This window comes from Mucor velutinosus (genome assembly GCF_035048745.1).
Source record: "Mucor velutinosus strain NIH1002 chromosome Unknown tig00001563, whole genome shotgun sequence".
NCBI lineage: Eukaryota > Fungi > Mucoromycota > Mucoromycetes > Mucorales > Mucoraceae > Mucor > Mucor velutinosus.
In genome coordinates, this window is record NW_027041904.1 from 2,970,298 (window position 1) to 2,985,665 (window position 15,368).

General features: G+C 40.3%; 5 protein-coding genes across 5 annotated transcripts; 4 read left to right on the forward strand and 1 right to left on the reverse strand.

The window, feature by feature from the left end:
• Positions 1-1,322: 1,322 nt before the first annotated feature.
• Positions 1,323-4,444, forward strand: ATC70_009584 (uncharacterized protein; the record flags this gene model as incomplete). The annotated part of the gene is made up of 5 exons (XM_064828813.1): positions 1,323-1,440; positions 1,497-2,617; positions 2,672-2,844; positions 2,903-3,495; positions 3,552-4,444. The coding sequence occupies 5 exons, from the start codon at positions 1,323-1,325 to the stop codon at positions 4,442-4,444; spliced, it is 2,898 nt and encodes a 965-aa protein (XP_064686015.1).
• Positions 4,445-5,581: 1,137 nt separating this feature from the next.
• Positions 5,582-7,435, forward strand: ATC70_009585 (uncharacterized protein; the record flags this gene model as incomplete). Its single annotated transcript, XM_064828814.1, has 1 exon — positions 5,582-7,435. One exon carries the CDS (start codon positions 5,582-5,584, stop codon positions 7,433-7,435), a length of 1,854 nt encoding a protein of 617 aa, XP_064686016.1.
• Positions 7,436-8,963: 1,528 nt separating this feature from the next.
• Positions 8,964-10,545, reverse strand: ATC70_009586 (uncharacterized protein; the record flags this gene model as incomplete). Its single annotated transcript, XM_064828815.1, has 7 exons — positions 8,964-9,064; positions 9,126-9,267; positions 9,325-9,417; positions 9,478-9,622; positions 9,684-10,000; positions 10,057-10,243; positions 10,298-10,545. 7 exons carry the CDS (start codon positions 10,543-10,545, stop codon positions 8,964-8,966), a joined length of 1,233 nt encoding a protein of 410 aa, XP_064686017.1.
• Positions 10,546-10,748: 203 nt separating this feature from the next.
• Positions 10,749-11,621, forward strand: ATC70_009587 (uncharacterized protein; the record flags this gene model as incomplete). The annotated part of the gene is made up of 3 exons (XM_064828816.1): positions 10,749-11,139; positions 11,194-11,265; positions 11,317-11,621. The coding sequence occupies 3 exons, from the start codon at positions 10,749-10,751 to the stop codon at positions 11,619-11,621; spliced, it is 768 nt and encodes a 255-aa protein (XP_064686018.1).
• Positions 11,622-13,634: 2,013 nt separating this feature from the next.
• ATC70_009588 (uncharacterized protein) lies at positions 13,635-14,871 on the forward strand (the record flags this gene model as incomplete). The annotated part of the gene is made up of 7 exons (XM_064828817.1): positions 13,635-13,688; positions 13,740-13,783; positions 13,834-14,080; positions 14,142-14,322; positions 14,402-14,466; positions 14,516-14,701; positions 14,752-14,871. The coding sequence occupies 7 exons, from the start codon at positions 13,635-13,637 to the stop codon at positions 14,869-14,871; spliced, it is 897 nt and encodes a 298-aa protein (XP_064686019.1).
• Positions 14,872-15,368: the final 497 nt, after the last annotated feature.

Genomic DNA, 15,368 nt, shown 5'->3' on the forward strand with positions numbered 1-15,368 from the left:
TACATTTCACATTAAGCTTCGCATGCGGATAAGCAATTTCTAACGATAACTTTTTTTTTTTTTTTTTTTTATAAATACAACAATTTGCGGCATAGTCATACTAAAGTCGCTTAGGCTAAGCTAAATTACGTTTTATAATGCGCGATTCCCTTGTTACGAGGCTCCAGCAGCATCAATTACCTTCGCAATCAGCTTGGCATTGATCTTGCCAACCAAATAATCAACTGAATTTCCGCTTTACATTTTGTTCTGATTTGTTCATTTTCGATCTTTTTGGATTCGATTCGACCTATTTTGCAAGATTCGACTATATAAAGTGTGCTGATCATCCCATACTTCTTTAAGCTTTCTTGGAGTGCTTTTCAAGGCGCATCCAATGGTACCAAATAAAATATATGTTTTGAATAAACTTATTGAGCAATATATGAAAATATGAAAAGAGGTTTCTGACCAAAATGTCGAAATTTTACATATTAAAGTCCCAAAAAGATAGTTTCAGGAGTTACGTTAGAACGATAGGAACATTTTGATTCAATATATACCATAGTAAAAAGTCTTCATTATCAAGGTCAAAAACGCGATTGTTTGATTTTCGATGAAAACCATGAGGTATCCCTCATGCTTTTTGGTCGAATTTTGGCCATGTTTTTATTGGTCCCCAAAAAGTTGAGCAAACGTGTCAGAAAGTAACTGCCAGATGAGAGCAACTGTTTGGTGCTATTCTGGCGGTCTTAAACAACTTTTAGCACGAGAAACATTACTCAAATGTACTCAAATTTCGCTGTGATTTACCTATTCATGAGCAGCAGGAGGCATTACTAATACGTTCTTTATCTATATATGAACTTTTTTCATTGATACGCTCGAAGAGCATTGTAGGAGAGCCAGACCTACAGTTACATAAATTTATAAAGATTCTCACTTGACGATGGAATGTCAAAAAGTGAAATCTCAATAATGCATCGGTAAAATTGATATAGTTTTTGTGGAGATTGATTGCCCTTAAGAGAAGGGTACTTGGTTTAGAATAGATAGCATAAATTGCCAAGAATAGCTCAACAAGTTCTTTGCAAAAAACCTTCTCCTACATCTGGCTCGAAAAACTAGCACTTCATTGCATGGGATCTGGTTCAATACAGATCAAAAATCATCTTTGTTCAGGCACATTTTATTACTATTCTCGCTTGTGCGGATCGCGGGCCAATACATCTTTAATGTTGGTAGCTCTTGTGACGCCCCCTCTACTCGCCTTGTCATGCATTTTTTTTTTCGTACAATTTTGCAGAATTGTCCTGTCTTCTCTTTGTATTTTCTTGATGAATATGTTCCAATATGATCCCTTAGAAGACGACCATGGTCATAATTTTGAAACTATGCCATGGCATAGGCGGCATCATCAACAACAGCGGCAGAGTCCATTTCATGACGATAAATCTTTGGGTAAATAGGTTTCCACACTTTACTGAAGGAGCACAACAGTATTAACAAAGAAATAGAGTCAGATTGGATCCACCAGCAATTGCAGTTTCAACCGCTTTCCAATCGGCCATTCGACTTTCTGGACACGGATGCTTCCATTGGGAGTGCGATTACAGATGGCAATAGCACGGATACATCCATCTCACAGTACCAGCACCAACAGCAATCACAGGGTCAATCACACTTACAACTAGAGCATGAATACCAAGACATGAACGAAGAAGAGGACATTTGGACCGTGAATGCAACAACACATGCTCCCTTCAGATACAATACTCTATCCTGGGATACTCGAAATTCGCATTTTCCTTTGTATGAGCAAACGCAACTGGCAGATCGCAACATTGGGACGCCCTTCATCACCGAAGTTCCTCACAGCTTATTTGAGCCTTTGATTCGACGATTGCAGGACCCTTCCAACACTGTTGTCATCCACGAAGCCGAGCTAGTCAAGAGTTTGATACAAGCCATCACTGGATTACCCTCTATTTACTTTTACTGGGACCATCAGCAACATGTGTTTAAACAACGTTATACGCACTATCGCATTCTTGGCATCAGTGCATCTGCTATTCAGCCGGTATTGGATCAAGTGTTGTTGTTTGGTACTCGCATCAAAGGATTGGAGTTTGTGTCTCAGCAGTGCCAGTTACAGCCCAAGGTGTATGGACTTACAGGCGTGGCGTTTGGTTGTTGTTTGCAGGATCTGTTGATGCACATTCAGCAAACTACAATGTCTGTGTTCTCAACTGGCAACCATGAGTCCATGACAGTGTTGAAGCTGTATCACTCTATTCAGAGTCTAGCTACTGTCGTCGATAAGCTATATGGACTATGTCAAATGCAACAACAGCAGCAGCAATTTACAATACCCAAAGGCGCCTCATTGTTGAATTTACTGCAACGCGAAATCAGCGGGTTTGATTTGGCTTCAAACGGAGGAAATTCTGCCTTGTACCGAGATATCTGTCTGATTGCCTTGAGCTATACCAGTGTGCCGTATTCAAACATGCTGAGCAGGTGGCTACATTTCAGCAACACGGGCTCAGATGATCAAGTGAGTGGAGATCCTTACAATGAATTTTTCATTGGCGAGAAATCCACAACGAATAGACATGATTTGCTTCAAGGCTATAAAGTAAGGCGCAACATACAGACGTACTAAAGAAAGGTGTCACTTACTTGTGGATAGATCCGATCAGATATCGAGTTACCGTACTTTATAGATAAGGAGCTTGCACTTTACATACTTCGATCCGGTATTTCAGTTCGACTGCTGAAGCTATCAAGACCAGACCATCCTTTATTTGGCTTGACTGACTGGATTAGTCTTAAATTTTCAGTGAGCAACACGGATAACGAAGAGTAAGTGTTATGTTGCTCTATGCAAGCGATGCCGGATCTGACATGTTTGACATGCTAGGTACATGTTTAGACTGCGGCGGGTATGCGACGCTATTAGATCTTACAACACAACAGGCTCTATTGCTCCACATCAAACGGCAACTATTACTATTGATGATGATGACTACGACAGCAATCAGGATACTATGCAGCATGACATTCCTACGTTGCCCCCACTGGCAGACGACACCAAACAAAGCGGCTTTTCTATCAAACTGATGCAACTATTACAAGATGAAACCAGCCACTCTATACCCACATTTGATACCATCACTCTTCAAACCTACATTGTGCCTATCCAAACATGGTGTCCATTACTCAATGAATCCTTCATGATTTCCTTCTTAAACCAGTTCAAACTGCAATCGCATCTGTCATTATTATATCGCTATTTCCTGTTTGGCAATGGTACTTTTGTGAATGGTCTCAAAGCTACTTTCTTTGCCAAGATTGGATTAAACCACATGGGCGATTGCTGGCCGCCCAAGGTATTCAATCTGAATCTAGCATTGCAAAGCCTATTACTTGAGAATTCGCAGCATGAATACGATGATCTCATTACATTTTTTGTGAGAAAAACTACAGCAGACAGCCCTTGGTGCCATCCGCACGGTAAGGAATCACGATTTACACAGGAAGTGTTTGGCTCACACGTTTTATTTGTTTAGCCGTTGAAGCATTAAGCTTTTTGCAGCTCCATTATGATGCGACATACCCATTGAGTATGGTCATCACACCAGCTATCCTAGACAAATACAACCGAATATTTACATTCCTGATACAACTATTACGAGTGGCCACAGTCATCAAGCGATGCTTTGAACCACTGCGCAACATACGGTGGTACAAGGCATCTACGCGAGATGCTATTTGCAGATACAGATTTCAGATGGATCAGTTCACAAGTGCACTACAGAGTTACATTCACGATACCGCTATCGAAAGCACCTGGTCCTCGTTCATGCAACATGTACAGGCCATGCAATCGCAACAGACGTCCTCAAGCAGCAACAGCAGCAGTAGCAAAGACTATGTTTCGGTTATCATGGAGCCCCACAGTTTCCGAGATTATCATGAACACGTCCTTGACCGTATCTTGTTTCAATGCTTCTTGAAACAAAGCCAGACTCGTATCTTCAAAGTGCTTAGACCCGTACTGCAGGATATCGTATTTTTTAGCGTGATTCTGGAAGATTATGCAGTCAAAGATATGGAGAGTGAAGATAAGCTCAATATGAAATGTGCCCGTATCTTTGACCAATTCAAGAACCACGCGAGGGTGTTTGTGAGTGTGCTACAGTTACTGGAAACCAAGGGATCAGGTAGATTAACAAACGTGCTCAATAGCACACAACCCAGCATATTTAATGATCTATACGCAAGGCACGAGGCGAAAAACGGAATGGATGTATTTGTGAAGGATTTGCTGACTCGATTTACATTGAACGGATATTACAGCATCAGGCCTGGAACGGAGGCACCTTTTTCCTATTTTAATGAAAATTCCTCCTTTAATGAAAATAGAGGAAATGGCGATAGTGACACTAATTTCACACGATGAGCATGGGTAGCACCCGAGGAAGATTTGCCCTTTATCTCCCAGCAATATCGTTAGAAAGTTTATATCATAATAAAACCAGGGGTGCCCTTTTCTCTTTTAATAGTTCAAGATATACAGGAATCTCAAGAATTCTAGTATAATCTGTCAATTTTGATCTCCCGTTGAAATGGAAAAGGTGGATTTTATACAAATCTAAATCTATAGTAACTCAAACAAAATTTTGCGTTTTGTTTATTGTACACATGTGCTGTTTATAGAACTTTTTAGACATGCAAATCTGAACACAACATTATTGTAATCTACATATATATATATATAAATACACAGTGCTTTTTTGTATAATGAATATACGTCGACACATCTAACATACCCATTATTGCATTTGAGGCGGCGTTCATGATGTGTATATCGACATGATGGCGCTATATCGTGTATGTACAATATACATGTTGGCATAATGAAACAAGAAATCCATTATTAGAAACCTGTAGAACTTTATGATGGATATGATTTCATTCATGCTGTTAATTACATACTGTCAGTTGAATGGCTGAATGGATTGTCCAGACGAAATCCGCCCAATCAACATTTTGCCGTCTTTTGCAACAAAGAAAAAAAAAAAAAAAAGATTTTCGAGAAGAGTATTTGTTGTTCTCTCAATCGCGCATATACATCTTGTTTGTAATGAATGGCCCTCTTTTTGCGTTTTCGAGTTGTCATGGCAACCTCATGGCACACTAGTCCAAACATGTAATAAGATCAACTTTTCCTATGACTTTTTTTTTTTTTTTTTTTTTTTACTTACCTTTCGGTTTTCCCTGCAAAGCCTGTCAAACTAAACAAGGTTGGCACACCTGTTGTACATGCCATGATTGGTTCGAATGGTGGGAAATTACTAGATTTAGTGATTTTGTCCTACACTGTGGAGTAGCCATTTGGAGCTGAGATCTTCTTTAAAGTGATTTGGCCTTATCCCCACATTTTCAGGTAAAAAGATAAAGGGATTGGTTTAAACTCGTATATAGAAATTTCATCCAAAATGTTTATATAAAGGCCAACATTTTTCCTTGATTTTCGTCCTGATATTTTTTTAAAAAAAAGCTACAATAAATATCGACTTTATATCACCTACATTCAATGCACCGTATTGTTTCTCGCACTGCTATCGCTTCCCCACTCATCCGTCGAACACAGTTATTGAACAGAGCTAAATTACCGCAATTACCCATCAGATCCTTCGCTACACAACATCAACAACAACATCATGTAACTCGCTTACCGTTTAAGACTATCACTGCTAGTGTTCTTTTGACATCTTCCTTCTACATGTACACTCAAAGTGTAGCTCAAGCCGAAGCTCAAATGAAGGCTGCTACTCCTGCCTCTACCATTGATGAACTTCATGACAAAGAAAACCGTATTGCTGTTCACTCCAAGAGCACTGCAGAATTAGCAATGGCTTTGTTTGTTTACAGATTATGCGCTCTTCCATGGCTCGTGGATGCTGCTCCTCATCTCATTGCTATCTCTGAGAAATTCGGTCTCCAAGCTCCCGTCTACTGGTTTGTTAAGCAAACATTTTTCCGCCATTTTTGTGGTGGCGAGACTCCAGAGGAATGTATTTCTAGTATGGACAAGTTGGCACAATCTGGTATCAACTGTATTTTGGATTTATCCGTTGAGGCTGATTTGCATATGGATGCTAATGCTCCTGCTTCTACTGAAGGTGGTAAATATCATCGTGATGAACAACAAGCTGATGTTATCGCCAAGATGATCAAGACCTGCATGACCACTGCTGCTAGTAGCGTCAAGGATAATGCCATGGTTGCTGTCAAGGTCACTGCTTTCTCTCCTCCTGAACTGTTGCTTCGTTTGAATCAAGTCATTGCTGCTTTGGATCAATCCTTCTTGGAGAATCAATCCAATGGTTTCATTGATGCTCAAGGCATTCGTCAAGTCATGAACCGCGTTTTGCCAGCCCCCATCTCTGAAGACCAAGCCATGCAACGTGAATCTCTTGTCGCTCATTTGGAAAAGAACAAGGCTTCTTTAGATGTCATTGAATTCAGAAAGTTGTTCAACTTGCAAGGTCCTGCTCGTGATGTCTGGTGGAAGACTGACAGCCAAGATGCCTCGTCTGTCTTGTTGACTTTAGAAGATCTCGAGGCCTATGATCGTATGATTGCTCGTCTTGAAGATACCTGTAGTCTGGCTTATGATTTGAAAGTGGGCGTCATGGTAGATGCTGAGCAATCTTATTTCCAGGATGCTATTGATCACGTCGCTGTCAACTTACAACGCAAGTTCAATGCCAACAAGAACCAACAACCCACCATCTTCAACACTTACCAGATGTACACCAAATCTGCTCGAGGTAGACTTGAACTGGATGTCGCTCTCTCTGAACGTGAAAACTTTACTTTTGCTGCCAAGTTGGTTCGTGGTGCTTACATGGTCTCTGAACGCAAGCGTGCCGAGGAGATGGGCTACAGCTCTCCTATCTGTGATACTTTGGAGGATACCCATGCTTCTTACAATGGTGGCGTTCAGTTCTTATTGAACAAGATCAAGCAATATCAAGATGCCACTGGTGAATCTGTTACCAATACCACTTCTCCTATCGTTTTCATGGTTGCTAGTCATAACCGTGATAGTGTCATCTTGACTATTGAAGAGATGGAAAAGAACAACGTACACGCTCAATCTGGTGTAGTTCAATTTGGTCAATTGTTTGGCATGCAAGATCAATTATCTTATACTTTGGGTCGTAACGGTTATGCCATCTACAAATATTTACCGTATGGCATGATTGATGAAGTGATTCCTTATCTCTTGCGCCGTGCTCAAGAAAACTCATCCGTATTGGGTGGTGTTGCAGTAGAACGCCAATTGATGTGGGAAGAAGTCAAGGACCGCATCACTGGTAAGGCAACTAAGCCTGTTTCCCCCAGTCCCGATGTCACTATCACCACCACTACCTCTGTTTAATTAATGTTATTTGATTCCCTTTCACCTTTTGTATTATACTCTCTCTCTCCCTCTCTCTCCCTCTCTCTCTCCCTTTGTACTTTTATGCTATTTAAATTTGCATCATTTCCCTCCATAAAAAAAGATAGACAACCATCTCTAATAAATTATATATTCCATTCGAAACGAGTAAAAAATTCGAGATTATCAAGTGTAACAATGTCTGTTTCTGGTGTCCCCCGTTAGCGCGGGCAACTGGAGAGAGAATCATGAACAATAAGCAAAAAACGGGTGAATTTTAACGGCAAATGGTTTCCAATTTGTAGCACAACATGTAAAAATAAGTTCACCTAGAGTTAAGATTAGGTTTATATTTGATTTCTATGTGTGTAGGACAGAACTAGGCAAATTGTGATACAGATTCATTTCACCATGGATGTAGTCATTAAATGGTATCTTTTGGGTCACCATGTTCAAAGTTACCAGAAAATGAATATGTATAAAAAAATGGTGTAGCTGTTGCTTTTCAAATGTCTCATTATGCAAACATGCAATCCAAGAGTTAATGGTCGTCTATTATGCTGGTTGGCATACAGAATCACCTCGGAGCGGGACGGAACTGATTTCTATAGAAAATGGCAATGCATGTTGATTTATCGTTTGAAAGAGCATGCTTGTGATGAGTGTTTTAGTCTCGTTGAATGAAATTTTAGTCTGAATCAGACGTTAGGTGTAATTTCATAATCAAGATCAGAGAACTTTAGTGCCAGGTACCGAGTTTAAAGTCGATTCCTAGCTCGTTTATGGATTCTTTTAGATTTCTGCAAGTGCATGATGAATCATCAAAGCGACAGTTCTGTGCAATAGCATCGCAATTGCAAAAAGGCGGGGTACATGCAGTCATTTTAGCCGCAACTGAACTGTCATGGCGTGATAACTAGCTTCAATAACATGGCATACGAGTTCTTTACACTTGTATGATAGTTTTTGATGGTTTGATCAACCCTCATTTCCACCACTCATATTCATGCCTCTTCAATACACGACAAGCCGCTAAACCATGCTTTGATTCGCACTGTTGGAGCCTTTCCAAGCATCTGAAACTTCCAATCCAGGTTATTCAAATTCGAGCATCGAATAAATATGAGTTATAGAGACTCATTTCATGATTTGCAACCATATAAACTATGACGAGAAGCCTCATTATGGATGTGCAAGGTATGATCAGTCGTTTTTCACCTAGTCGGCTTGCTCGCACACGTATCAGAGGGTCCACATTCATTGCATCCCCAGCATTTACAATAGTGCTATGGAAATACAACATGTGTGATCCCAAGGGCCGCTTTAGAGCTCTTTAAAATGTCAGGAACACTATCAAAACTCTAGCTTGGAGTGATCTTGTTTGCATTTGTCTACAAAGAAGCACACTGTCGGTTATCATACTACTTGATTCCAAGCAAAAATGAATCCGCTGATCACTGCCCGCAAATAACAAATAATTGATCGACATCCATTAACATTTATTTGGCAAACTAGCCATTTACACTGCCTACATCAAAATTTCGTTATGGAAACATGATTTAAGTTCCTTGTGAGGCAAAACAATGCAATTACGAATAATTGTCTCATCCATGACAGATACATCTTTACCTATATAGTACAGCATGCATCAGTATTAAGATCACAACTACACAAATCAAGAACTACTGACCCAAAATGGTAATGCTTTGACTCTTGACGCCATTCTTCATCATAGAACTGTCTTCCTCGTGAACAGGACAGCCCTCCACACGAGCCCATGAACCAATACGACTATTCCAACCAATGATTGAATGAAGCACACAACTTGCTTTCTGTTGTATAACATGATGTTAATACTCTAATGTTGAATCTTGCACTTGAGCACTTACGCCAACGTGGACATTGTCCAAAAGGATGGTATCCTTGACACGAACACCTGCCATAATATTGACACGAGGTCCAATAGATACATTAGGGCCAATCTAAAAGATGCTCCACATCAGCAGCTATACTCAACATTCCGTCTTCAATATACACGTTACCTTGGCAGTGGGATCAACGTGAGCAGAAGGATGAATATACACAGCGCCAATAATCTCGGGTCCACCAGGAGTATTCTTTGCTAAACGCTCAGAGCCTTCATGGGCCTCAGCCTCAAGGTAGAGAGCATTGGCAGAGATAGCAGATCTACATCCCATTTATAAATAAACTCTTTTCTGCATGATCCCACACAAACAATGATTCTTACCCAGCTGTCTTGATTTGTCTCCAGAATTGCTTGGTGACATGAACGTAAAGGTTGTTGTTTTCAGTCAAAGGTCTCAAGATGTCTTGCTCCAAACGCAATTCATCACGAGAAGAAGTGACAAATTCACCTTGCTCCTGGCTCTCCTTCTTTTCCAAAGCCTTCTTCATCTCGGCAAATACAGCAATATCAAACAAAAAGACACCACAAGAAATCAAATCCGAAATGAAAGTATCTGGTTTCTCGACATAGTGGAGCACTTGGTTCGTCTCATTGTCTGCCACAAGACAACCGTACTTGGTGGCTTCACTAGGAGGCACCTAGTTTTCCACGATGAGATACATTACCTTCCCCTCGCTCCCATCACACAACTTACCTTTGTTCCCAACATGGTACAGATGCTACGATGACCTCTGTGAGCAGCCACCATCTCGTTCAAGGGAAATGAACAAGCAATATCGATGTGCATAACGAAGAACTGTTTTGTATGTCCACGCAAGATTTCATCGCGGAAATGGTAGATGCCACCAGCTGTACCTAAAGCTTGATATTCATGGAGATAGCTATACACAATGTCAATCACCAAGACGGCCGCTCGTGCGAGATGTGTGATTTACCGAATATTCAAATGAGGGAACTCCAGAGCAGCATTATCGATATAAGGAGCGAAAACCTTATCCTCAAATAAACCAATGATCAGAACTTCCTTCAACCCCTTCACCTTGGACAAAGCGTCCAGATGATGAGAGATCACAGGGCGGCCTGCTACGGGGAAAAGAGGCTTGGGAGAGTTGAGAGAAAGAGGTCTGAATCTGGTGCCTCTGGAGGGGCCACCAACAAGAATAACAGCTTTTGATTCTGACATGCTATATGGATGATAACAAAAGGGAAACACGTAAAAAATGGAACTCAACAAACCTTTAGTGTGGATCCATCTTATTGACCTCTGAGTTACAAACATCATCCTATACTATCCATCACATTTATGGCCTCATTAATGAGATTGGTATAATAAACCATCTCCAATGTCCATGCCTTCTTTTGCTTCTTTACCCTCCATTGATTAAAATGCCTGACATCAGCGCTCCATTTCTGCCTACGATCAAATGTACCGGCTGCCATCTCTATATTGACATTCGAACATTGGACAAACATGCTTGTGTTCCCATCATTAAAACCAGCTCGACACTGCCCTTGTCCGAATCCATTGACATCCAAGACAATCAAGCATTACCGCCTCCCAGCACGCAGAGACGGTCTAGAGAGAGATCGAATGCTCTAAACAATAGTGTCAGACGTATATTCCAGAAAATTAGGGGCAATGATCAGCAGTACAAGAGCACAGACAGCAGCATGCTATCACCCACTCTATCCATGTTCTCGTCCGCATCATCGCATCAAACCATCCCAACCCCAAGATCATCGGAAGACCATATCCAGCAGTACCTGTTGAAGCAAGGTACATGATACAAGCAATGCGCTTTGCTTTCAATTGACTCTTTGTATAAAGTAGATACGGATTCCATTATTTCTCGAGAGAGCAACAACAACAGTCTGATTCGTCTCGAGTCAAGAGATCGCAAAAGTAAGGTTTTGTATTAATTGAATATACAATTATCTAAATTTCCTTTTACAGAACCAGTTACCGAGACAGCAGTACTCGAACAATTAGTCACCAGCATGAACATCAAAGATGACCTTTGTCAAGCATGCTCCAAGTTCATCACTTTTTGCGATGATGAGGCTGTCAAAGACCCTATTACTCAATACAGCTATCACCAGGCATGCTATTGTTGCAGTCTTTGTCGAGTGTCATTATCCATCTCTAGCTCATTCAAATACCATGGCAGACTATATTGCGTTCGAGATTACCAAGTGATGAAATCAAGGTCAGTCAGGGGCCTAGTCCATCGTTCTGTGCTGTCATTCATTGCATTGTGAATCCAATAGATCGAAACCATCGCCCAGACAACAGAAAGCACCGCTACCTATTGCAACTAAAATGGTAATGCCAAAGTCCTGTTACCATTGCAAGATGACATTTGATGATGAAGACTTGAATTACAAGACATTCAGAAACCGCATATATTGCAACTCGGATTTTAGGCACCTCTTTCATCCTAAATGCCAATCCTGCCACAAACCAGTAGAGAAAGAAGCCATTTCTGCAACGGATGGTAAATTACAAGGGAAATGGCATATCGAGTGCTTTCATTGCCAGGTAAGTTCTGATGTATGCAATTAATTGAAAGCAGCTGGATTTATGATCTCGTATTAGATGTGTCATGCTCCGTTTCCAGACAATACGTTTTACGTTTTTGAGAACCAACCCTACTGCAAAACACATTATCACTATCTGAACAACTCACTTTGCAATCGCTGTCATCAAGGCATTGAAAATCTATGTGCTCATACAGCAGAAGGGTGGCGATTTCATCCCACATGCTTCACTTGCGAGGTGTGGATTGCATGCGTTTAATCAATTTTGAATCATGACATTGACATATCCATTGTAGGTGTGCCAGGAGAGATTGAATGACACGTACTATGTCTTTGAGAGTAGAATCTATTGCGAAACGCATATCAAACGACAACTTGCCAAGAGCCATAGCAACGAACACCATCATGAGCCCCCACTGGATAAACGACGCACACAAATTTATGACATAGTTTAGACAATCAACCCCTTTATATATATATATATATATATATATATATATATACATACATATCCATCCTGTAAATTTTAATTCACTAAACACCATTGCATCCTATGTAATTCACTGCATGCTATCAAAATAAACGTCTGAATCAGCCACCTCTACTTGCCAATTCACATGAAAGCGGTGATCAGCATCAAAATTGACATGACAAACACGAATCCACATACAATGATCATGGGTGTAAGGATACCAAACACTGACCAAAGTGAATAGTTGAACCCAAAGAATGACACCATCGTGCTGATACTGGCAATTTGGATGTATAGACGAGTTGTAGGGTCTTGCTGCCAATTCTTATACTCGGCACCTTGCACTTGCAATACAAGAAACACACCGCAAATAACCAGACCTGCCAACAGGGATATATAAAATGCGATGCCTCTACAGAAATTGCATATGAATACTCTCGTCATGTATGAATGGTACTCTATATCATACCCTACTTGGCTTATGCCCGACTGAAATTGATTTCCTGCGAAGAATAGAATCGCAAATGATATTGCTAGTTGAGGGAGCGTTGAAACAACGTGTTGAATAGCGTTCTTTTTAACTTTTTTTGACCTGCTGTCATCTTGTAAAGCAGTGTATTTAGAGCCTTTGTTATTGAATTGTCGTTTGTGCATAATGGACCAACAGTGTCTACGGGAGAAAAACGCGTGTTTGAGATTATGAATTCATCGGCTATTTAATCGTTTCATTTCATAAACGGCAAATGCAGAAGCATGAATGATGGTCCAGCGTAAAGATGTCTCTCTGATCCATCAAACCCTATGAAGCAAAGATAAATATGGTATTTTGGAATGATGATACTTGTGTGGATGCAGGGTACATGCTCATCGCCTGTCAGCCCCATGAAACAATCTCCTTGTGCACCAGTTCAAAAGCAATCCTCGTTTCCTAAAGTGAATTACTATCATTCAGAGCCGTGAAACAAATAAAAGTGATATATTATATCATGTAAACTCAAATTATATTTGTAAATGCCAAATTAAGGAATATTCAAATACATAAAACTGGCATTTATGCCAACATGTGAATTCATACTTTCGTTTGTATGTTTACTAAGCGAAAAGAGGCATTTTGTCAATAAAAGAGCTTTATTATTGATTTTCTATATTCTACTCCAAATTGCCTCCCTCCCTCCATTCCTTAAGAATCTGCCCTAAAAAAAACCCCAGTTCTTTCATTCTTTACTACCTTTTTTTTTACTTCTTCATTACACTAACCCACAATGACCGATTACCGCAATACTGTATCTCGCGATAGACTTGCAGAATTCCGAAGGGTTTGTGTCAACTAATCTTAGCACAAAACGCTTGCTGATCGGTCTACATAGAACTCGAATAACTTTGACGATAATGTGAATGCTAATCAGCACGGGTAAGTAATCATCAGATAATTAGGATGCACAAAACTGACGCAAAGCACAGTAATTACTCTTATCAACCTGCTGTACAACAATACCAACATCAGTACCAGCAATCAACGTTTGATCGCCGTGATTTACAACCTTATTACAATGGCCATGCAACTGCATATCAGGCACCCTCACAGCTAGCATCCACTTTTGCGTATAGCAATTACAACCGACATGAAAATATCATAGCACAGCCCATTCCAACTGATTTCAATGAGAAACAAAGCTCAATCGCATCCACAGAGGCCTTTTTTGTAAGGGTAAGTAGGCAAATCATGGCTGCAGTAAGAGTTCCCCGCATTGACACGTTCAAGTTTACAGGTGGAGAACATCAAATGGCTAGTGGGAAAGATTAATGAAAATGTAACTCAAGTTGAGTCATTGCAAACGGCTGCATTGTCGAGTATCAACGGTGAGAAGGCTAGTCAAGTCAACTTGCAATTGGAACAACTAGTCCATCAGACGAGTAAACTGAATAATGAGGCAAAAGAGCACATTCAAGGTAGCCATATACACGTTTCCCCCCCCCCCCCTTGAATTTAATTAACTTGATCGCTGACTCCATTTTCTTTGACCAACAGCTTTGGAATTGAGCAATGCTAAAATAGCCTTGAATGCTAGTGATGCTCAAATGAGGAGGACACAGGTAACATCTACATCAGCACATCGTTGCAACGTATTAATTTGACAGTCAGTTGCAAGCCTTGAAGAGGAAATTTATCGAAACGATTCAGCGTTATCAAGATATTGAACGCACATTTGAAAAGAGACAACGACAGCGCATTGAAAGACAAATCTTGATCGTAAAACCAGAAGCTACACCTCGAGAGATTGAGAATGCCATCGATTCCAATGATGCGCCTCATATATTTGCGCACTCTGTGAGTACATATTCCATGTTCTAATAGCTGCAAACTCATCTTGACTATAGTTGCTCAATTCTAGTAGACTGAGACACTCGGCACAAGTGTTGGATGAAGTCCAAACTCGTCATAGAGACATAAAGAAGATTGAAAAGACGATTCTGGTAACTCAATTCAAGGCAATGTAGATTGTTTCCATTATATTGACTATTGGACACAACAGGAACTGCATCAACTGTTTCTAGACATGCAAACAATGGTCGAAATGCAACAGGAAACTGTAAGCAGCATTGAAAAAACAGCAGAACATGCCGTTCATGACCTTGAGCAAGGTAATAAGCATGTAGCTGTAGCCGTAAAAACAGCTAAAATCACTCGCAAAGTAAGTACATCTTTTGAATTATGTTTATAACGATGCCTGACACGAGAATCACAGAGAAAATGGTGCTGTTTTGTTATTTTCATCATATTACTAGCGGTTGTCGGCATTCTTATTTGGTGGTTTGTGTTTCCTAAATCACATTCATCTTGAATTGCTTGACATTATGCGAGATGATTGTACTATTTGAATAAAGCCTACAAAGAGCAGCTAAATGCATTGGTTTGCTCAGTAATGTCGATAACATCCAAATGTGAGTGAACGTCTTTGCACAATCAGCAAGACATCTCCATCGAGACAACGCAT